This window comes from Mesoplodon bidens (genome assembly GCF_964165515.1).
Source record: "Mesoplodon bidens genome assembly, chromosome: 8".
Lineage (NCBI taxonomy): Eukaryota > Metazoa > Chordata > Mammalia > Artiodactyla > Ziphiidae > Mesoplodon > Mesoplodon bidens.
In genome coordinates, this window is record NC_138165.1 from 26,139,566 (window position 1) to 26,165,116 (window position 25,551).

Below are 25,551 nucleotides of genomic sequence, written 5' to 3' on the forward strand. Positions count from 1 at the left end.
TTAAAAAAAGGACTTTGGGGCTTCCCTGGTGGCGCAGTGGTTGAGAGTCCACCTACTGATGCAGGGGACACGGGTTCGTGCCCCGGTCCGGGAAGATCCCACATGCCACGGACCAACTAAGCCCGTGCGCCACAACTACTGAGCCTGCACCCTAGAGCCCACGAGCCACAACTACTGAGCTCGTGCGCCTAGGGCCCGTGCTGTGCACCAAGAGAAGCCCCTGCAATGAGAAGCCCGCGCACCTCAACGCAGAGTGGCCCCTGCTCACCGCAACTAGAGAAAGCCCGCATGCAGCAACAAAGACCCAACGCAGCCATAAATTAATTAATTAATTAATTAATTTTTAAAAAAAGTTAAAAGGTTATTAGTTTTACTTACTATGCCTCACTTATTACTGAATCAAATTGATATCTTAAAAGGAAGAGGATTATCAAACATTCCTCTAGAGGAGACAAATATATCACACCCCACCCACCCTACCCCACCCCACAACTAGATTTCCTAATATACGAGGATAAGAGAGACATTAACTGTTATCAAATGAGGACCAAAACGGAAGGGTAGTTTTCATTCAAGAAAAAAATTCTAACGTGTCTTTCTGAAAATGTATTATAGAAGTATCTTATGAACATAGATATTTCAGCTAGGTGAGTTGAAAGAACTGTACAGAGGGGCTCAAAAAGAGAAATAAGAAACGTAGGAAAGGTTTCGGTTTGCAGGCACGAATGGCGGGCCCCTCCAGCCGGCTGTGAGTGCTCTTACTCAAGGCTGATAAGGTCACAGGCTGCACTCTTTTCTAAACTCCTCTCTGAAGGGAAGAGTTAATGGAGAATCTGCCTCTCCTTCTCTGCAGGCCGTGCTAAGATAAACAGGTGTGAAATGTTTTTCTCTGTTTATATGCAGTTCTTAAAAAGGAAAATTTCTTCCTAACTCATCCTGACAAGTGGCTGTGGGTAAACATTCCAGAACCTTTATGAATTTGCTAAAACAAAAAGAAAAAAAAATCTACCATAATAAAGGAAAAAACACATTTCAAATACCACCCAAGTACTGGTTATGTGTTCTTTACAAGTTTTCACCTACAGAACTAATACAGATTTCTCCCCCTTATGATTACCAGATCTGGAGCAAGCTAGAAACAAAGGCAAAATTCTAAAGCCCTGTTGGTTAGTAATCAAATGTTCTATTTGTCTTCCTAAAGAATACTACAAGATTAAGATGTCAAACCCATAGAAATGTACAATATTTTAACTTAAAATGCCTGCAGTGTTTCTTCAGCTATCAACTCATACCCGGAGAGACTCTTAAGTAGAATTCATGTTTACTTTATACCACGTGTATGCAGAACTTCATGACAGCAAAGAAATTAAGGGGAAAAATTAAGATAAACAAGGAGATTAAAAGTGGGGGCCATGGGTAATTCCCTGGCGGTCTAGTGGTTAAGACTCTGCTCTTTCACTGCTGAGGGCCCAGTTTGACCCCTGGTCAGGGAACTAATCCCACAAACCGTGTGGCATGAAAAAAAAAAAAAAAAAAGGATGCCATCAATGATACTCTAGGGGAGTTGAAGCAGAAAATACCAAAGCATATGAGTGTATTTTCAAGGTACTTTCATGATTTAAAACTAAACAGGGGGTGAGTTGCCCATGTGTACAAAACTGACAAATCATAAAGATGTTTTTCCCATCTCCATGCTATAAGATTCCATGCATTTGGTTAGCTTTTTTTTTTCTGATTATAAAAGTAGCATATGCTCACTGTTTCCCATTTTTCATGGCCATATACAACTCTCAACACATATGCATGTGCCCTTTTCCAATTATTTCCTTAGAACAAGTTCTTAAAAGTTAGAGTGATGGATCAAATAGCATTTCATTTTAAGACTTCTGTGAGTCTCCAAAACTGCCCTCCAGCAAGCTATGCCATTTTACACTTCCGCCGAAAGTCTAAACTTCCCTCATCTTCTGACAGGAGCTGGCTCTCCTCTGCAGCTCTCCCGATGACAGCTAGTCTGTCTCTTTCAGCACTTGCTCCATGGGGCCTGGAGGGGAACAAGGTGTCCTCCTGGCTCCTCACAACCGTTTCCAGACAGCTCTCCCTCCCCTCCCTAAAAGCTGAATCTATGCCATTAGATTGCATCATCCATTATCCTTTACAGTTGCCAACATATACCAGTTGCAGAGAGCTCCCTTTCATTGCTTGATGATTTCAGCTCCTAGCTTACTGCCATTTTCTCCATTTACAATTCTTGTCACATAGTGTAGGAATGTTTACATGCACATAAATGAGCCTCGGACACTTGTCCTCTCAAGTCCTTGAACTCTGCTGTAACAATCTAATCCTTCAACACACCTCAGTAGCACATTCTTTTGGTCACACCCTAGACCCTGCATGGCCAGCAACTGCACCCATCTGTAATCCAAAATCCACCCATCCCACTTCTTATATGTCCTGCTCCCTCCTTCCCGTACCTGGACTCCAGCAATCCGTCGCCCTACAATCACCAGTTCCTATATCTTTTCATGCCACTCCCTTCCCGGATGTCTTCCTTCCCCTCTTCCCCTCACTTAAATTCCATGGCAATTCATAGAATCCTTCCCTTCAATCCATCCTCAACTCCTCTGTCCTGCTTTTACTTCACTTTACTCAGGAAAACCACAACCGTGAATAAATCTGATGTTCTATCTACTCCACTCCTGCACCTGTTGAGCTGAATATGCCTGGAGAAAATACACACCCTTATCGGTACTCAGCAACCAACTACATTTCCCTATTCCAGTGGTTCTGAAATTTTTGGCATACAGATACTAATTGTTCCAGCACCATTTATTGAAAATATGATCCTTTCTTCCTCTTTTCATCCTCATCTGAACTGCCTTGGGACCTCTGTCAAAAATCTATTGACCAAATATGTGTGGGTCTATGTCTAGACTCTCTGTTCTGTTCCACTGTTCTATCCATACATCTTGACACCACACAATGTGGAAAACTGTAGCTTTATAGTAAGTACTCATATAAGGCAGTAGCATAAGTTCTCCAACATTGCTCTCTTTTCCAAGATTCTTTTGGCTATTCCAGGTTCTAAACATTTCCATATATGTTTTATGATCTGCTTATCAATTTCTACCAAAAGCTGGCTGTAGGTTGTGATTGTATTGAATATATAAATCAATTTCAGGAGAACTGACATCTTGACATATATTCTGACCTATAAACATAGCATATCTTTTGGTATGCTAAACATAGCATACCATTTATTACGTCTTCTTTCATTTCTCTCAGCAATGTTTTATAGTTTTCAGTGTAAAGATACTGCACAATTCTTTTGTTAAATGTATCCCTCAGTATTTCATTTTTTTCTGAAATAGAACTTTATATTTTAGCTGTGCTACATAATACATAACTTACCATTTTAACCATTTTAAGTGTACAATGTATTAAATGCATTCACACTGTTGTGCAACCATCACCACTAATCTATTTCCAGAATTTGTTCACCATCCCAAACAGAAACTTTATACCAATTAAACAATTCCCCATTCCCCACAGTCCCTAGTAATCACTATTCTACTTTCTGTACCTGAATTTGCCTATTTTAGGTATCTCAAATAAGTAAAATCATACAATATTTGTCCTTTTGTGTTTCGCTTATTTCTCTAAGCATAATGTTGTCACGATTCATCCACGTTGTAGCATGTATAAGAATTACACTCCTTTTAAAGGAATGAATACTATTTAATTGCATACATACACCATATTTTGTTTTATCCATGCATCTGGTGATGGACATTTGGGTTCTTTCCAATTATTTCATATTTTCTTTGCATTGTAGATGGTATTTTTTAGATAGCTAATTCCTTCCTTGGTTCATTGCCTGTATCAAAAATGAACTCTTGATCTGCTCTCACAAACCTGCTCCACCCATGATTTCCCCCTCTCCCATGATGGCAGATACATGCTTCCATGTCCTCAGTGCAAAACCTTTGAGACTTCCTTGACTCTACTTTCACACAGCACGTCCAGTGAGCAAATCTGGTTAGATCTATCTTTAAAATATACCCCAACTTCAACCGCTTCTGACTGCCACCAGTGCAACCTTCCTGGGCCTAGCCCCAAACATCTCTTTGTCTGGATTATAATTTAACTGGTCTTTCTGCCCCTACCCCATATGGTCTTTTCTCAGCAGAGTAACCATATTAAAAAAAACATAAGTCATTTCACTTCTCTACTCCGAAGCATTGAACTGCTCAGCATTTCCTCCTGATTTAAATCAGAAGCTCTTACAATTGCCTACAGGCCCTATCCCATTTGGCCTTGTTGCCTCTCTGGCCCCATTTCCTGTCTCTTCCCCCACTTCACTCATTCCACTCCAGCCACAACGGCCTCCCTGCTCTTCCCCAACACACCAGGCATGCTCCCACCTGGCATCTGCACGTTCCCTCTGCGTGGACTGTTTCACCCCCGTGTAAGCAGATGGCTCCATTGCTTACTCCAGGCATTTACTCAAATACCACCTTCTCAACGAGGCCTACCTAGACCAGCCCATGTAAACTGGCAAGACTAGCCCCATACTGGCGCTCCTGATGCCCTGTACTCTGCTCTATGTTTTTCCTCACTTTTTTTTTTTTTTTTTTTTGCGGTACGCAGGCCTCTCACTGTTGTGGCCTCTCCCATTGCGGAGCACAGGCTCCGGACGCACAGGCTCAGCGGCCATGGCTCACGGGCCCAGCCGCCCGGTGGCATGTGGGATCTTCCCGGACCGGGGCACGAACCCGTGTCCCCTGCATAGGCAGGTGGACTCTCAACCACTGCGCCACCAGGGAAGCCCCTTTCCTCACTTTTTTAATATAAACTTTTTATTTTGGAATAATTTTAGATTTACAGAAAAGTTGGAAAGAGAATGCAGATCATTCCTCTCACCCTGCTTCCCTTAATTTTAACATATTGCATCACCAGGGTACATGTATCAGAACTAAAAAAACATTATTGGTACATTACTATTAACTAAACTCCAGACTTTATCTGGATTTCACCATTTTTAACACCGATGTCTTTTTTTTTTTTCTGTTCTAGAATCCAGTGCAAGATACTACATTATGTTTGGTCATCATGCCTCAATCTCTTCTGGACTGTGACAGTTTCTCAGTCTTTCTTTGTTTCTCAAGACCTTAATAACCTTGAGGAGCACTGGCCAGGTATTTTGTAGAATGTCCATCATTTTGGGTTTATCTGATATTTTCCTCACGACTAGAATGGGGTTATGGGTTTGGGGGGAAGAGGACCACAGAGATGAAGTGGTTTTCTCATCACATCACATTGGGGTTATGGACTAGCAGCACAGCTTAACACTAACGATATTAACCCATGTCACTTGGTTAAGGTAGTGTTTGCCAGCTTTGTCGATTGTAAAGTTACTAATTTTTTCTTTTCTATACTCTAATTTTTGGAAGTGAGTCACAGCCCATATTTACGAGGCATAAGGGTCTTTATAATGTTTTAATATACCGTTTAGTTAGTTGTTTCATTTCCCACATTTGAAGGTAAAGTTCTATAAGGACATGAATTTTGTCTATTTTTTTGTCATCTTTCTGTTTATTTATTTTATTACTGATGTGGCTCCAATATCTAGAAGAGTGCCTGGCATGTAATAAATATCCAATATTTTTTGGATGACAGAATACAGAAAAGGAGATTTCCTACTAATCTGCATAGGTCATAGTCTCCTACAGCATCAATTGTGCATCTGCCCACCTAGAAAGGTATGTCCCAGGAAAAAAAATCACATATGTCATTTACTCTGAGGTGTTACTAACATGTTTCTTTTCTCAGTGGTATTTGCAGTTTTATTAGGGTAAACAATCTTAAAGAATGAAATTACAATGCTAAAATTTGAGGCATTAGCAATAGGATTAAATAGAGACTATATGTAAATGGCTTGGAATAGAGGCTGTCAATAACAGGAACTCAGGAAATGTTAATTTGCTTATATTTCCTTACCCTACATTCAGGTCTGGGAGATCTGGGGGGTATAGAGGGTCTTCCTTGGAATCTCAAAAACATGCTTATTCTACCTGCTAATAATCTTAAATAGTTTTTGAAAAAAGGCAGAGTATAAATTTTTAATGCTCCACACCCCCAAAGCCAGTTAATATTAATGTCTTGATCTCTTACTAGATCTGTTCTTGGTCTGATCTGCACTTACAGTAAGTCTAACTGGAATCAGAATTTCCCACATATCCTCCCTGTTCTGAGACCAGTACCCTGGCCTTAGCCACAGTTCCCAAGTTTTTCCCAAAGAAGAATTTAGGTTATACTTAGAGGCCTTATTTTGAGATTAAGAAACTATCCTGAGTTTTTTTTTTTTTTTAATTTATTTGGTTGCACCTGGTCTTAGTTGCAGCAGGCGGATTCCTTAGTTGCAGCACGTGTGTTCCTTAGTTGCAGCTCAGGGGCTCCTTAGTTGCAGCCGGTGGGCTCCCTAGTTGTGGCTCGCCGGCTCCTTAGTTGCAGCTTGCCGGCTCCCTAGTTGTGGCATGTGAACTCTTAGTTGCAGCATGCACGTGGGATCCAATTCCCCGAGCAGGGATTGAACCTGGGTCCTCTGCATTGGAAGCTCGGAGTCTTAACCACTGTGTCACCAGAGAAGTCCCTATCCTGAGATTTTTAAGGGAAAAAAGTTCTCCACTTTCACAACTTTAAAGATTTGGTCAGCAGCTAATTAGTTTAGGAGAAGTTAGTTTAGATGTTAACCAAACTATTATATTTTAAAATACCTATCGAATGATTAAAATAAAATGAATACATACTTAGGATAGGCTCTACAACTATAGTTCCAATAACAGAAGCAACTGTTTCCCTAAAGGATGCACTATTCTGCATGTAGTGAGTTAAATGGATTTTGTTCATTAATTGCTTAATATAATCTGTCTTCAAAAGCAGATCAGCCGTGTAGTCCCCTCCTTCTTGAGCAGAGCCTGCACAAACACTCACCAGACATTTCCATCCTTAACAGTGTATCTGCTGTAATGTAGCTAATTTTACCAAGTGCTATTCTCCTAAAGAATAGTATCGGGGTAGAAGTCATATTTTCAAGTCATTAAGACTGCAACAGTCTCATTTCATTTAGGACACCTTAATTTTTCTCAGGTCATGAATCATGAACATCAGATATTAACACTGCTAAGAAAAAGCATCTTGGATTCCTTTCTTGGAAACATGTTAAAAAAACAAACCAGATAAGAACCATGGCCAGGAAAATCCTGCCTAACAGCCACAGAACAGAACCTTTCATTCAAAGACAAACTAATTTGTTAAGAGCTCAAAAGATCAGCCAAACATGGAGAAGAAAAGGCTAGGAATGAAGTAGGCTAGGAATGCAGGCTGTTCTTTTCTGTAGATTCAGGAAGAGCAAAACCTTCCTGGAAAATCTTGCAAAAGAAGAGAAAGTTGAGATATGATTGCTAGGTTTATTATTTTATTTACTCCCTATGCATTTATTGATTGCTTATGGTGGGCTGGGTACAATGCAGAGCTTAGAAAAAAAGATCAATCAGATACAAATCTTGTGTTCAAGAAGCAGACATATGGAAGGAAGAGGGTAAGATTTGTTCTGTATGGCCCCAGAAAGAGACCAGTATCTATGGCTGGAAGTTACATTATAAAGAACTTTCTAAGAATTAAACTGTTGCAAAATTGAACAGCCTGCAACTCACATGTCATCAATGGCAGCCTTCAAACAGAAACTGGTTGTCCTAACCAGGAGCAGGAATCAAGCATCAGTGAAAAAAAATTGATAAGATGGTCTCTGTCTTAAGTACTTTCATGAGAGTGACTTCCTGTCCTCACTAGAAAGCAGAGAAGAAAATTCTACACACCTTTTTAATACCCAAGTGACATAATTCTATTCTGAAGACAGAGAATTAATCATATCTACTTTAAAACTATCTGAAATACTCACAGGTAGCTCTTCCTCTCCTCCAATTTTTCAGTTTTTTAATTGTTCTCTCTATATTAGGCTTTGTGTTTCTCAAAAATCCAATTCGTGCTTCGTACTATTTTTCTTCTAGCAGCAAGAGCCTAGCTTTGTATAACACCAGTTAGTCAGGATATAACAGCTTTACTGGAATACATTCATTGGTTTGATTTCAGCACAATATTTAGAGGATGGCTGGAAAAAAATTATTAACTAACTGAAATGTTTATTGCCTAATATACTGAGATCAATAATAACTTTAGTGAAAAGCTGAAATAACTGTTGTAATATGTAATGTTACATATAGCAAATTGAAAAAACCTCCACATGCAAGTAAATATGTAATCTAACAAAGTTTTGAAAGGATTAAAAAAATTTTTAATGACTGAGAAGCAAAAATAAGAAGGATAGGGGCTTTTTCTTGAAAATAAAACTTTTACAGTCACATAAGTGATCTGAAAATATCCTAGAATGATGTTTGTCTTAATGTAACTGCACTTCACATAACATGATAAGAAAATTTTTTATAATTCAGGTAATTTTCTAAATTCCTCTTGGTCCCAGGGGAAGCCATTCCTATAGCTTTTCCTCAGTGTAAGGTTACCTCTCCACAAGGTTTGTGTTACCTTCAGATATATCAGTAGTATACATTTACTAGTGTAATTTACATATTTGTTCAACATGTGTCCAATTTCCTTTTTTAAATTATTTGTTTATTTATTTTTGACTGCATTGGGTCTTCGTTGCTGCGCGCGGGCTTTCTCTAGTTGCGGTGAGCAGGGGCTACTCTTCGTTGTGGTGTGCAGGCTTCTCATTGCAGTGGCTTCTCTTGGTGTGGAGCACGGGCTCTAGGCGCATGGGCTTCAGTAGTTGTGGCACAGGGGCTCAGTAGTTGTGGCACACGGGCATGTGGGATCTTCCCGGACCAGGGTTCAAACCTGTGTCCCCTGCACTGGCAGGCGGATTCTCAACCACTGCGTCACCAAGGAAGTCCTTGTCCAATTTTTTCTATCTCTTTATAGCAGTTCACTTTGGGGTGTCTTATAAGCTCGCAGTAACAGAAATGTCTCATAGAAAAGAGCTGAGTGATGGATAGCTGTTTTATATATATACCTTTGGAGTGGTGACTACATTAATGATCAAATAAAATGATCCATTATTTCATTATTTTAAACTGCTTATTCTCTAATTCAAAGTGATGATTTATGTATGTAGTACAAAATCAAAGCAGGGCATAGCAAAATGCTTAAAATCCCTTAAGTGGAAATGGCATGCCAGTCTAAAAAAGGTACAAAAGCAAAGAAATTTATAAAAATCAAACCAATAACTAAGAGTACTATGTAGCTGTAGTATTTTTTAAAATTATTTTATCTATTTTTGGCTGCGTTGGGTCTTCCCTGCTGCATGAGGGCTTTCTCTAGCTGTGGTGAGCGGGGGCTACTCTTTGTTGTGGTGCACGGGTTTCTCATTGCGGTGGCTTCTCTTTGTTGCAGAGCAGGGGCTCTAGGCACGCGGGTTTCAGTAGTTGTGGCACGCAGGCTCAGCAGTTATGGCTCGCAGGCTCTAGAACACAGGCTCAGTAGTTGTGGTGCACAGGCTTAGTTGCTCCACAGCATGTGGGATCTTCCTGGATCAGGGCTCGAACCCGTGTCCCCTGCATTGGCAGGTGGATTCTTAACCACTTCGCCACCAGGGAAGCCACTATGTAGCTGAATGCAAGTGGTACAGTGACACAGTTGACACGGTGAAGACAGATGTGCTCTATCCTCTTCATAGCTCAAAGAGAGTAAATGAAGAAAATGTAGATACATCCATACAGGCTATCTTTCCTGGATGAGAATGAGAGGGACATCTACAGCGACGTGATCCCAAAAACAAATACTTGACTCTGAGCAAGGCACAGTGCTAGGTGCTGTGAGACAGGTAAGAAGGGTGCTGTTTATAATGCCAGGTTACTTCACCTCTCTGAGCCTGAATTTCTGAGCCATCAAATGGAGATTATAATCTTGTAACACAACTGTCAAGAGGAAGAGGGCAAGGATGGAAAGCCCCTAACCAAGTGATCAGCTCACAGTTGTACTTGGTACAGTGATGCCCAGGATGGTGATAGCATCAGCAACAAAGGCAATGGCTAATGGCTGTTCTGCCCCCAGAGAGTTCTCACCAGGGATGCTGCATACACTTGCGTATATGTGCTTGCCCTTCTGCATTCATGCTGAGCCTTGCCATGGATTTTTCCTGCAGGCTGTAAATGTGGCCTCTGACCCCTTCTCAACATAGGTTCTAGGAACCAACAAATTGAAGTTTTCACAAAACATGACACTTATCTGCTATCCTGACTTTAGAGCATGGTTGGGAAGATATAACTGACAGTTAACAGTCACCCAAGTCTTCCCCTGTGTCAAGCACTCTTCCAGATATTTTATACGTGTTAAGTTCTCTAATCCTCTCGACAACCCTGTGATGGAGGTACTGTTATTAGCCCCACTTTTCGGATGAGAAGACGTGGCTTGTTCATGTGAAAAGTTAAGTGGCTATCCCTTACAGTAATTCTAGAGCCACAAGGCAGTTTTAATCACATGTCAAATTAGTTGTATGGGTGCTAACTGGTATAAATTCAAAAGAAAAAGAGAAAGATTATGCTTGTGTGATCTGAGAACGTTTCACAGAGAAGGAAGAAATTAAAGCTGAACAATGAGTAGGACCTGCTCAGGCAGAGAACAAAGGTATTACAGGTGAAGGAAAGAATGTGGACAAGGTTACAGAAATGGGAAAGCAGGATGGAAGAACAGCTGGACCCAGCTGGGGAGGCGGGGAGAAGGGAAGGTGGTTTCAGGTCAGAAAATGAAAGACAAAGCTGGAAAGTCAGGTGAGAACCTCAGTGGAAAAGGTTTGGAATCTCAGGGCATCTGCCTGAGGTTTCCCGTCTGTCGGCCATTCCTAAGTCTGCCTTGAGTTCATTATGCCCAATGACCTTGCCAAGCAGGGCCTGCGCACAGGTGGTCACCTGAGCACGGTGAATTTAAGGGTCTCGAAAGCCTCTAACAACAACAATCTCTCCACTACCGGTTTCACTAAGTACCTGAAATTCCAAACTGGAGTCAACATACTGATCGTCTGTATTTGACATGATTGGCTAGGTACAACCTAAAGCTCCAGTGAGCACCAGAAACACCTGGGAAGCCTGTTACAGCACAGATTGCCAAGCCCCACACCCCAGAGTTTCTGACTCAGTAGGGGTGGGGTGAGGCCCAAGAATTTGCATTTCTAACAAATTTCCAAGTGACGCTTGATGCTACGGTCCAGGGGCCACACTTTGAGAACCACTGACCTAAAAGAATAGACTGCAGAATGGGTAAATTCTGATTGCAGACAGAAAAATTCTGCATGGGGTTATCTTAAATAATAACTCACATTCCTACAGTTAAAGCAAAGGCAATAATTCATTAATAAAAAGTCAGCTACAGGGCCTCCCTGGTGGTGCAGTGGTTGAGAGTCCGCCTGCCGATGCAGGGGATACGGGTTCGTGCCCCGGTCCGGGAGGATCCCATATGCCGCGGAGCAGCTGGGCCCGTGAGCCATGGCCGCTGAGCCTGTGCATCCGGAGCCTGTGCTCCGCAACGGGAGAGGCCACAACAGTGAGAGGCCCACGTACCGCAAAAAAAAAAAAAAAAAAAAAAAAAAAAGTCAGCTACAGAACCGCAAAGAAGAGGAAAAAGGGTCTCTCAAGGGTTAATAAAATGAAAACATTAACTAGTCTTCTAGTGAAGCACTAATTACTATCATGTTGATAAAGTCTATAATAAAAGCTCTTATTTTTAGTTTTGAGTTCTGTGTCAACTTCAAGATTGTATTTTCTATCTCACACAGGTATCTCCCCCTTCATATCAAAAGTTACTGAGAGTTCCTGTTCTTATGATCGGTTTTGATATTTTGATCTTCTCTCTTTACCTATAAATATTTATACTGTGGGAAAGTTTTGAAACTTGAATTTATCTGGCTTTCAACATTTCTACAACAATCAAATTTGGTAGGAAAAAATATTTTTTTTAAATAAAGGAAGCGGGGACTTCTCTGGTGGCGCAGTGGTTGAGAGTCCGCCTGCCGATGCAGGGGACACGGGTTCGTGCCCCGGTCCGGGAAGATCCCATATGCAGTGGAGCGGCTGGGCCCGTGAGCCATGGCCGCTGAGCCTGCGCGTCCGGAGCCTGTGCTCCGCAACGGGACAGGCCACAGCAGTGAGAGGCCTGCGTATCACCAAAAAAAAAAAAAAGGGAGTGGGGCCTTGCAGAAGTCAAGGCAATTGAAGAAAGGGCCTCATATTTCACCTTTTGAGGATTCTGCTTCCTTTTCATTCTTTTGGGGAAATAAAAAGGAATCATGTTTCCTTCATATCTCATACTTAAATCCGGTTTCCTACTATCATTAAATATCAACAGATTTCAAGTTAACACAAATGATTGCAGGTTTCCATCTCTCCGACAGAAAAAAGTACCAGGTACAGACATGCCTGGTTCACGCTGTGAAGCTGATGAACCACTCGTATGGGGACTGCTCTCCTCTGGGTACGTGGTTGGAAAGAGGACACTGGGATCCACAGTGTCTTCCTCTGCCCTCGCCACTCCCTGCTTCAATTTCTGCCTAAACAGTTTGGTTTGATCTCAGCTCATCTGGAATTTACCAAAAAGATACAATAATGGCTCCTTTTCTTACCTTCGGTATATGCCCTTAAGACCATATTATTTTTTCCTGTTGAAAAGTTTTTTTTGTAACAAAACTAAATAGTGCTCTGTAAGTAAATCTGCAACCAACAAAAACAAGCTAAATTCCCACTGAAAAACCTGTAGCACTGCTATGAGAAAGCAATGTAGAAGTAAACATCAAACATTTTGAAAGCACATATTGAGACTGAAAAATTGTGATCTGTGACATACTAAAGAGGTTTATAAAACTTAATTCACTTGAACATCCTTAGAAAGTGACAAAGGTTGTCAGAGCTATGATTTTTTTTGAGTTTTTTTCCTGTAAATATATGGGTTACACTGTGTTTACATTTGTCAAAACTTAGTGATACGTGTATTTCATTGTATGTAAATTTTACCTTAAAAGAAAACAGAACTGCAAACACATAATGAACTCTGGTAATGATATGCATGCTGAAGTATTTAAGGGGAAATTATTGACACCTGCAGCTTATCTTGCAATGCATCAAAATGGATTGATGGATGGAAGAATACATAGACATACATGTGATAAAGCAAGTATTTATGTTAATACAGATCCTAGATGGCAGACATACATATGTTCATTTTTACACTTTCAACTTTTCTTCATGTTTGAAAATTTTCATAATAAAGTGTTATGTTCTTAAAAAAGAAATATGAGATCATCATAGAAAAATATGAAAAACAACGGAAAGTGTAAGAAAAAGAAAAACACCACACAGACACCTGGGATGATATTATATACCTTATTTTGTAACTTTTTCACCACTTAGCAATATATTATGAGCATTTTCCTAGCTCTTTAAGTATTCTTCCAAATGCAATGGAATTCCATTATATAGATGGAGCATAATTTTTTCATCTTTATTGACGTATAATTGACAAGTAGAATTGTAATATATTTAAAGTATACAACATGATGATGTCAATATACATATGTATATTGTGAAAGGATTCCCAAGATCAAGTTAATTAACACAACCGTCAACTTTCACATTTACTTTTTGGGGAGGTTGGTAAGATGTAGCATAATTTAAAAGATAATTTGTTGTAGGACACTTGAGTTGTTTCTAATTATTCATTATTTATTTGAGATAAGCAACCTATTATATCCTTCTTCCTGCATATCTCTGATTATTTCCTTAGGATAAAGTCCTAGAAGTAAAATTTCTGGCTCAAAGGAAGGAAACATTTTAATATTTTTGATATATTTTGCTAAACTCTTCTCCAAAACATGTATCAATTTACATTTCTAACAGGAGTGTATCACAGATCATAGCTATCCAGATATATGATATTAAAATTTTAATTAAATGCTCCCATAAATAAAATTTATCTATAACCATTCTTTCTCCCAGAAGAACAAAGGCTCTTTTTACAAGAGTCTACAATAAGCAAACCTAGTGCCCAAATCTTGGTTTCTAAATATCATACTCCCAAATCAGGTACCCTGAATCAGGGCTTCCTGAAGAAATACTTGACTCCAGGAATGGAACTAACTGAGACTGGAACATCTTTTTGTGCCAGGGAGTATGAAAAGGCTAAAAAAATGATGAAGAAGTATCAAAAAGACGTAGGAGCCAAATTTAAGGGACTCCTACTTGCTAAATCAGGAAAAATTTAAGCATGAAAGTGAATAACGATAGTAATGAACTATAACATTTTGAATTTGAAAAAGAATCTGTAAGTCTACAATGAAGCAATAAATAAATGAATGAATGAATAAGTGAAAAGTAAGGAAACAAGGAAGAAAGGCTCTCATTTATGCTAGAACCTTTTGCTTTCTACACTGTAACTGTCACAATATTTGATTAGAACAAGAATCATCAATGGATGCTAAAAACATTAGGTAGTGTTTGTTGAGGGAAGATATTTACATAACTTCAAAGTATCTACCAATAGCTTAATTATTAATTACAAAGAGAAAACAGGTATTTTACTGGGGAGATATTGAGTGAGTCCCTCTTAATCAAGGGTTCAAAATTAATATCACCTATAATGGGACAAACTGACATTGGAGGTCTTCCATTAAGACACGCCAGGGGCACATATCCTATATAACATTCCTACCAAAACTACATAAATTTGTTTTTTTTTTTTTTTTTTTTGCATACACGGGCCTCTCGCTGTTGTGGCCTCTCCTGTTGCGGAGCACAGGCTCTGGACACGCAGGCTCAGCGGCCATGGCTCACGGGCCCAGCCGCTCCGTGGCATGTGGGATCTTCCCGGACTGGGGCACGAACCTGTGTCCCCTGCATCGGCAGGCAGACTCTCAACCACTGCGCCACCAGGGAAGCCCGCAAAACTACATAACTTTAAACTAGGCAAGAGGGAGGGAAAATCAGATAAAGTCCAAATGAGGGACATTCTACAAAACTTTCCAGCACACTTCAAAAATGTCAAAGTGTAAAAGACAAAGAAAGGCAGCGAAACTGTTACAGATTAAAACAGACTAAGTAGATATATCACTAAATACAGTATGTCAGCGGTCCCCAACCTTTCTGGCACCAGGGACCAGTTTCATGGAAGACAATTTTTCCACAGACTGGGGGTGGGGGGGAGTGGTGGGGGGTGGTTTCGGGATGATTCAAGCGCACTACGTTTATTGTCACTTTATTTCTATTATTATTATATCAGCTCCACCTCAGACCATCAGGCATTAGATCCTGGAGGTTGGGACCCCCCTGAAGTATGTGATCCTGGACTGGAACCTGGGTTGGGGGAAAAAATGCCATAAAAAGCCTTTACTGGGACAATTGGCAAAACTTGAAAATAGACTCGTACAATAGGTAAAAGTTTTGATAGTTGTATCACAGTTGTGTTCTTGGGAGAAGCTGAAGTATTTAGGGATAAAGGAACATAGCATCTGCAATTTACTCTCATGTTCAGTAAAACTAAAATATGTATGAATATATATAAATAATATATAAAGAGAAAGCAAATGTTGCAAAATGTTAATTAGTTATGATTCTAGGGGAAGGATATGCTAGAGTTCATATTACTACCCTTGTAGTTTTTCACTAGGTGTAAAAGTTTTTTAAAAATGAAGTTTTAGACTTCCGGGTAAGATGGCGGAAGAGTAAGACGCGGAGATCACCTTCCTCCCCACGGATACACCAGAAATACAGCTACACGTGGAACAACTCCTACAGAACACCTACTGAATGCTGGCAGAAGACCCCAGACCTCCCAAAAGGCAAGAAACTCCCCACATACCTGGGTAGGGCAAAGCGGAGAGATTCCCGCACAGAGGATCGGTGCCGAGCGGCACTCACCAGCCCGAGAGGCTTGTCTGCTCGCCCGCCAGGGCGGGCGGCGCTGGAAGCTGAGGCTCGGGCTTCGGTCAGAGCGCAGGGAAAGGACTGGGGCTGGCGGCGAGAACTCAGCCTGAAGGGGGCTAATGTGCCACAGCTAGCCGGCAGGGAGTCCAGGAAAACTCTGGAGCTGCCGAAGAGGCAAGAGACTTTTTCTTCCCTCTTGGTTTCCTGGTGCGCGAGGAGAGGGGATTAAGAGCGCTGCTTAAAGGGGCTCCACAGACGGGCGCGAGTCACGACTGAAAGCGCGGAGCCCAGTGACGGGCGTGGGACGCTGGGGCTGCTGCTGCCGCTGCCAAGAAGCCTGTGTGCGAGCGCAGGTCACTGTCCACACCGCCCTTCCGGGAGCCTGTGCAGCCCGCCACTGCCGGGGTCCCGGGATCCAGGGGCGGCTTCCCTGGGAGAACGCAAGGCGCGCCTCGGGCTGGTGCAACGTCACGCCGACCTCTGCCGCTGCAGGCTCGCCCCGCACTCCATGCCCCTCCCTCCCGCCCGGCCTGAGTGAGCCAGAGTCCCCGAAGAGGCTGCTCCTTTAACCCTGTCCTGTCTGAGCGAAGAACAGACGCCCTCCGGCGACCTACACGCAGAGGCGGGGCCAAATCCAAAGCTGAGACCCAGGAGCTGTGAGAACAAAGAAGAGAAAGGGAAACCTCTCCCAGCAGCCTCAGAAGCAGCGGATTAAAGCTCCACAATCAACTTGATGTACCCTGCATCTGTGGAATACATGAATAGACAACAAATCATCCCAAATTGAGGAGCCAGGAGTCAGTGCTGTGCCTCTGAGGTGGGAGAGCCAACTTCAGGACACTGGTCCACAAGAGACCTCCCAGCTCCACATAATATCAAATAGCGAAAATCTTCCAGAGATCTCCATCTCAACACCAGCACCCAGCTTCACTCAACGACCAGCAAGCTACAGTGCTGGACACCCTATGCCAAACAACTAGCAAGACAGGAACACAATGCCACCCATTAGCAGAGAGGTGGCCTAAAATCATAAAAAGTCCGCAGACACCCCAAAACACACCACCAGACGTGGACCTGCCCACCAGAAAGACAAGATCCAGCCTCATTCACCAGAACACAGGCACTAGTACCTTCCACCAGGAAGCCTACACAACCCACTAAACCAACCTTAGCCACTGGGGACAGACACCAAAAACAACGGGAACTACGAACCTGCAGCCTGCAAAAAGGAGACCCCAAACACAGTAACATAAGCAAAATGAGAAGACAGAAAAACACACAGCAGGAGAAGGAACAAGATAAAAACCCACCAGACCTAACAAATGAAGAGGTAATAAGCAGTCTACCTGAAAAAGAATTCAGAATAATGATGGTAAAGATGATCCAAGATTCTATTTCCCAGATCCAAAATCTTGGAAATAGAATAGACAAAATGCAAGAAACAGTTAACAAGGACCTAGAAGAACTAAAGATGAATCAAGCATCGATTAAAAACACAATACATGAAATAAAAAATACTCTAGATGGGATCAATAGCAGAATAACTGAGGCAGAAGAACGGATAAGTAACTTGGAAGATAAAATAGTGGAAATAACTGCTGCAGAGCAAAATAAAGAAAAAAGAATGAAAAGAACAGAGGACAGTCTCAGAGACCTCTGGGACAACATTAAACGCACCAACATTCGAATTATAGGGGTTCCAGAAGAAGAAGAGAAAAAGAAAGGGACTGAGAAAATATTATAAGAGATTATAGTTGAAAACTTCCCTAATATGGGAAAGGAAATAGTTAATCAAGTCCAGGAAGCACAGAGAGTCCCATACAGAATAAATCCAAGGAGAAATACGCCAAGACACATATTAATCAAACTGTCAAAAATTAAACACAAAGAAATCATATTAAAAGCAGCAAGGCAAAAACAACAAATAACACACAAGGGAATCCCCATCAGGATAACAGCTGATCTATCAGCAGAAACTCTACAAGCCAGAAGGGAGTGGCAGGACATAATTAAAGTGATGAAGGAGAAAAACCTGCAACCAAGATTACTCTACCCAGCAAGGATCTCATTCAGATTTGATGGAGAAATTAAAACGTTTACAGACAAGCAAAAGCTGAGAGAGTTCAGCACCACCAAACCAGCTTTACAACAAATGCTAAAGGAACTTCTCTAGGCAAGAAACACAACAGAAGGAAAAGACCTACAATAACGAACCCAAAACAATTAAGAAAATGGGAATAGGAACATACATATCGATAATTACCTTAAATGTAAATGGACTAAATGCTCCCACCAAAAGACACAGATTGGCTGAATGGATACAAAAACAAGACCCATATATATGCTGTCTACAAGAGACCCACTTCAGACCTAGAGACACATACAGACTGAAAGTAAGGGGATGGAAAAAGATATTCCATGCAAATGGAAACCAAAAGAAAGCTGGAGTAGCAATTCTCATATCAGACAAAATAGACTTTAAAATAAAGACTACTAGAAGAGACAAAGAAGGACACTACATAATGATCAAGGGATCGATCCAAGAAGAAGATATAACAATTGTAAATATTTATGCACCAAACATAGGAGCACCTCAATACATAAGGCAAATACTAACAGCCATAAAAGGAGAAATCGACAGTAACACAATCATAGTAGGGGACTTTAACACCCCACTTTCACCAATGGACAGATCTTCCAAAATGAAAATAAATAAGGAAACACAAGCTTTAAATGATACATTAAACAAGTTGGACTTAATTGATATTTATAGGACATTCCATCCAAAAACAACAGAATACACATTTTTCTCAAGTGCTCATGGAACATTCTCCAGGATAGATCATATCTTGGGTCACAAATCAAGCCTTGGTAAATTTAAGAAAATTGAAATTGTATCAAGTGTCTTTTCTGACCACAATGCTATGAGACTAGATATCAATTACAAGAAAAGAGCTGTAAAAAATACAAACACATGGAGGCTAAACAATACACTACTTAATAACGAAGTGATCACTGAAGAAATCAAAGAGGAAATTAAAAAATACCTAGAATCAAATGACAATGGAGACACGACGACCCAAAACCTATGGGATGCAGCAAAAGCAGTTCTAAGAGGGAAGTTTATAGCAGTACAATCCCACCTTAAGAAACAGGAAACATCTCGAATAAACAACCTAACTTTGCACCTAAAGCAATTAGAGAAAGAAGAACAAAAACACCCCAAAGTTAGCAGAAGGAAAGAAATCATAAAAATCAGATCAGAAATAAATGAAAAAGAAATGAAGGAAACGATAGCAAAGATCAATAAAACTAAAAGCTGGTTCTTTGAGAAGATAAACAAAATTGATAAACCATTAGCCAGACTCATCAAGAAAAGAAAGGAGAAGACTCAAATCAATAGAATTAGAAATGAAAAAGGAGAAGTAACAACTGACACTGCAGAAATACAAAAGATCATGAGAGATTACTACAAGCAACTCTATGCCCATAAAATGGACAACCTGGAAGAGATGGACAAATTCTTAGAAATGCACAACCTGCCAAGGCTGACTCAGGAAGAAATAGAAAATATGAATAGACCAATCACAAGCACTGAACTTGAAACTGATTAAAAATCTTCCATCAAACAAAAGCCCAGGACCAGATGGCTTCACAGGCGAATTCTATCAAACATTTAGAGAAGAGCTAACACCTATCCTTCTCAAACTCTTCCAAAATATAGCAGAGGGAGGAACATTCCCAAACTCATTCTATGAGGCCACTAACACCCTGATACCAAAACCAGGCAAGGATGTCACAAAGAAAGAAAACTACAGGCCAATATCACTGATGAACATAGATGCAAAAATCCTCAACAAAATACTAGCAAACAGAATCCAACAGCACATTAAAAGGATCATACACCATGATCAAGTGGGGTTTATTCCAGGAATGCAAGGATTCTTCAATATACGCAAATCAATCAATGTGATACACCATATTAACAAGTTGAAGGAGAAAAACCATATGATCATCTCAATAGATGCAGAGAAAGCTTTCGACAAAATTCAACACCCATTTATGATAAAAACCCTGCAGAAAGTAGGCATAGAGGGAACTTTCCTCAACATCATAAAGGCCATATATGACAAACCCACAGCCAACATTGTCCTCAATGGTGAAAAACTGAAACCATTTCGACTAAGATCAGGAACAAGACAAGGCTGCCCACTCTCACCACTCTTATTCAACTTAGTTTTGGAAGTTTTAGCCACAGCAATCAGAGAAGAAAAGGAAATAAAAGGAATCCAAATTGGGAAAGAAGAAGTAAAGCTGTCACTGTTTGCAGATGACATGATACTGTATATAGAGAATCCTAAAGATGCTACCAAAAAACTACTAGAACTAATCAATGAATTTGGTAAAGTAGCAGGATACAAAATTAATGTACAGAAATCTCTGGCATTCCTGTACACTAATGATGAAAAATCTGAAAATGAAATCAAGAAAACACTCCCATTTACCATTGCAAGAAAAAGAATAAAATATCTAGGAATAAACCTACCTAAGGAGACAAAAGACCTGTATGCAGAAAATTATAAGACACTGATGAAAGAAATTAAAGATGATACAAATAGATGGAGAGATATACCATGCTCCTGGATTGGAAGAATCAATATTGTGAAAATGACTCTACTGCCCAAAGCAATCTACAGATTCAATGCAATCCCTATCAAACTACCACTGGCATTTTTCACAGAACTAGAACAAAAAATTTCAAAATTTGTTTGGAAAAACAAAAGACCCCGAATAGCCAAAGCAATCTTGAGAACGAAAAACGGAGCTGGAGGAATCAGGCTCCCTGACTTCAGACTATACTACAAAGCTACAGTAATCAAGACAGTGAGGTACTGGCATAAAAACAGAAAGATAGATCAGTGGATCAGGATAGAAAGCCCAGAGATAAACCCACGCACATATGGCCAACTTATCTTTGATAAAGGAGGCAGGAATGTACAGTGGAGAAAGGACAGCCTCTTCAATAAGTGGTGCTGGGAAAACTGGACAGGGACATGTAAAAGTTTGAGATTAGATCATTCCCTAACACCATACACAAAAATAAGCTCAAAATGGATTAAAGACCTAAATGTAAGGCCAGAAACTATCAAACTCTTAGAGGAAAACATAGGTAGAACACTCTATGACATAAATCACAGCAAGATCCTTTTGGACCCACCTCCTAGAGAAATGGAAATAAAAACAAAGATAAACAAATGGGACCTAATGAAACTTCAAAGCTTTTGCACAGCAAAGGAAACCATAAACAAGACCAAAAGACAACCCTCAGAATGGGAGAAAATATTTGCAAATGAAGCAACTGACAAAGGATTAATCTCCAAAATTTATAAACAGCTCATGCAGCTCAATAGCAAAAAAACAAACAACCCAATCCAAAAATGGGCAGAAGACTTAAATAGGCATTTCTCCAAAGAAGATATACAGACTGCCAACAAACACATGAAAGAATGCTCAACATCATTAATCATTAGAGAAACGCAAATCAAAACTACAATGAGATATCATCTCACACCAGTCAGAATGGCCATCATCAAGAAATCTAGAAACAATAAATGCTGGAGAGGGTGTGGAAAAAAGGGAACACTCTTGCACTGCTGGTGGGAATGTGAATTGGTACAGCCACTATGGAGAACAGTATGGCGGTTCCTTAAAAAACTAAAAATAGAACTACCATATGACCCAGCAATCCCACTACTAGGCATATACCCTGAGAAAACCATAATTCCAAAAGAGACATGCACCAAAATGTTCATTGCAGCTCTATTCACAATAGCCCGGAGCTGGAAACAACCTAAGTGTCCATCATCGGATGAATGGATAAAGAAGATGTGGCACATATATACAATGGAATATTACTCAGCCATAAAAAGAAACGAAACTGAGCTATTTGTAATGAGGTGGATGGACCTAGAGTCTGTCATACAGAGTGAAGTAAGTCAGAAAGAGAAAGACAAATACCGTATGCTAACACATATATACGGAATTAAAAAAAAAAAAGAAGTCATGAAGGACCTAGGGGCAAAACGGGAATAAAGACACAGACCTACTTGAGAATGGACTTGAGGATATGGGGAGGGGGAAGGGTAAGCTGTGACAAAGCGAAAGAGAGGCATGGACATATATACACTACCAAACGTAAGGTAGATAGATAGTGGGAAGCAGCCACAGAGCACAGGGAGATCAGCTCGGTGCTTTGTGACCGCCTGGAGGGGTGGGATGGGGAGGGTGGGAGGGAGGGAGATGCATGAGGGAAGGGATGTGGGAACAGATGTATATGTATGACTGATTCACTTTGTTATAAAGCAGAAACTAATTAAAAAAATTAAAAAAAAAAAAATTAAACATAAAAAAAAAATGAAGTTTTACAAGATATGGAAGCAACCTAAGTGTCCATCAACAGATGAATGGATAAAGAAGATGTGGTATATGTACACAATGGAATACTACTCAGCCATAAAAAAGAATGAAAATTTTGCCATTTGCAACAACATGGACGGTCCTAGAGGGTATTATGCTTAGTGAAATAAGTCAGAGAAATCAAATACTGTTGCTATCACTTATATGTGGAATCTAAAAAATAAAACAAATGGATGAATATTAAAAAAATTAAGTTTTAAAGAACTACCAAGATTTTAAGTAAATGCCGTTTTTCTTTCTTTTTTTCTAAATCAGAAGAGTAACATATACTCACTAAACTAGAGGTCTACGAATAAAGCAAAAATAAATAGCATTCCTCTATACTCTCACATAAGCAGAGTTAGAGTTTTGAATATATTTTCTCCACCTTTCACAAAACATATATTTAATCAGATATTAGGTCATTCTTAAAGAGTTCCATGAGCGAGCTACAAACATATTAGTAAATGTTCCATCACTTCTAAAATTCCTTGGCAAAAATGACCAAGTGACACAGGACTGAATCTATAAACTGGAAAAAATCCAGAGCTTATTACCTTTATCTTTTCACTGAGAAAACATCTAGCCGCCAAGGCAATACATAGTTCATAAAGTATAACAAACATTTACATAAGAAATTCATATTTCCTTTCCAATAACTGCCAACCCCTAGCCAAAATTATTTACATCTTAAACGCATGTTAAGTCAGTAAGTGTGGGGATGCGTTGCAATAACTTACCATGTCTCTTTATCACTGACAGTCACTGATTAAATCAAGCTCCAAAGCTGAAACTGAGTTTCTGTTTCTCCTACTCAGAAGTTTATGAGGTATGCTCCTGCAGTTTACTGTAATCAACTCCAATTCTGAACGATACTCAGGTTAAATATCTACACAAGAGCAGGATTTGGCAGTTTCCAGTTCCTGTTTTCACCCCTGTGCTTTCCTATGTCATTTTCCTGGCTTTGTCAAAGACAGTGAAAAAAGGTATTGGGTATGGATGGAGGTGGAGTGAATGGGTTGCAATTATTGTCGTCCTATCAACATCTATTTCATGTCTCATAAAGTCTTTCTCACATCCAACAATCACACAAGAACATGTTCACTGTACTGAAGTTGCATGATGCTTAAAAATATTAGCATACTTATACACTTCTTTGAATATAAATTTGATGGAACTGGTTTATTTTCTGTCCTTAGCTGGTCAACTAGAGGTTTCAGAGTTAAAAACTGGAGAACAGGGGGTCTGATCTGGATTTCACCTGCCCCTACTGGGGCAGCTTAACATGTTTCTCAAAGCTCTATTTCCCAACCTACAGAATGGGTACAATGATGCTTGCCTGTAAAGGGCTTAAGAGTTCACTAGATTTAAAAAAAACTAGGTTCAAGTCCAGAGTAAGAAATGGTTTTCTTATTTGGCTACTATTTAAAAAATTCGTTGATCAAGAAATGAGGGGAGGGCCTCCCTGGTGGCGCAGTGGTTGAGAGTCCGCCTGCCGATGCAGGGGATACGGGTTCGTGCCCCGGTCCGGGAGGATCCCATATGCCGCGGAGCGGCTGGGCCCGTGAGCCATGGCCGCTGAGCCTGCGCATCCGGAGCCTGTGCTCCGCAACGGGAGAGGCCACAACAGTGAGAGGCCCGCGTACCGCAAAAAAAAAAAAAAAAAAAAAAAAAAGAAATGAGGGGAAGGAAACTTTTTCGACATCGTGCCCTTCGGTTTGGGGCACACATTGACTTTAAAAGCTATCACTTCTTAATGCTTTCCACAACCTACAGGTACCCCAAGGCAGAGATATCTTAGTCCTTCTGACTTGGCTTCAACAATCGGAAACACAGATGGTGATTACACAGTCACACAGCAGTGCTGGGATGAAATGCCACATAGTGCTTTCCATTTGGGTTTCCATCTCCAATCAATTGCTATGGTTCACTGGCAGCAGTTAATGAAAAAATGAAATCATTCAGGGAGATTAAAAGATATTTATGGTGCTCGCTTCGGCAGCACATATACTCAAGATATTTATGGAAAAGTTCACTTCAAAAAGATACTGAAAAGAACAATAATAAGCCAAAACAGGACATAAATAGAAATGACCAAAGCAAACTCCAGAGGGTAACTATTAAAAGTTATCAATGCCCTGAGCCCCTGCAGGTCAGCTCCACAACTAGCTTTATTGTGGAGTTTAGGTACCAAACGGAATGTGGGGATAATGTGTCACTTTCCTAAGAAAGATAAAGGGCCTGTGTATAAGTTTTGGGCTTGACTAGGACCAGCACAAACCCCAGACTCTGAAAGTTAAGACCTTTTCCCCATTTTACAACTAGGCCAGCTCTCTGTCTAGCATCTTTACTAAACAAAGTCCATCACTTTGTGCTTCAAGTAGAGGTGAAATGCAAGAAGCTGGTATTGCTTATATTTCAGTGGAAAAATAATGCTTTTTGTTTTTCAAAAGACAACTTCTGAGGACCACAAATTAATGGACAGAAAATGGAAAGGGGACGAAAACTTTACACGCTACTCTTTACTGACCCCTCTTGGCTGACCCAGGGAAAAGCCTGAAGCCTGGGAAGGCCTGAAAGCTCACCTCCCCTGGACGAGAGCTCAGAGAACACTCGGTCTTTCACGCCATGGAAAGAAATCCTCTCAGTTCAGATGACCCCTAGTAAAATTCAACCCCCAGCACACGTGGCATTGATTGCTATTTATGGAGCTCCCAGAATGGAAACTGGGAAACGGCCTCACGGATCAACGCCAAAGGCTCTGCTAGGTCCCTGGCAGCCTGTGACCTCTGACTCTAGCTAGGTTGAACAGCTTACGTAAATGTTATCGTGACCACTTCTGATAGCAGGAAAAGACCTTACCTCTTTCTCTATCTTGAGTAGCTTCTTTACAGCCACCTCCTTGTCCTGTGATATCCATTTGGCTCGATAGACACTCCCAAAACTTCCTCCACCGCAGTTTTCGAAAAACTGCAAGTCATCAAACTTAATTTGCACAAAGGAGGTACCGAGAGACGACATCTCATAATGACAAAGTATTATACTTCCACGAAATCTATAGAGGGAAAGGAAAAGAAAGTTGGATTAGAAACATATTAGAATGAAACCTCTGTATTCC

General features: G+C 40.5%; 1 protein-coding gene across 4 annotated transcripts in view; it reads right to left on the reverse strand.

Annotated features, from left to right (window-relative positions):
• Nucleotides 1–25,551, reverse strand: part of MAP3K20 (mitogen-activated protein kinase kinase kinase 20) — a 179,742-nt gene that overhangs the window by 141,110 nt on the left and 13,081 nt on the right. For all 4 annotated transcript variants that reach the window (XM_081242975.1, XM_081242977.1, XM_081242976.1 and 1 more), the window contains exon 2: nucleotides 25,296–25,488. In XM_081242975.1, the coding sequence (XP_081099101.1) occupies nucleotides 25,296–25,454 (159 nt within the window). In that variant the 5' untranslated portion in view covers nucleotides 25,455–25,488. The remainder of the gene's footprint in view (nucleotides 1–25,295; nucleotides 25,489–25,551) is intronic.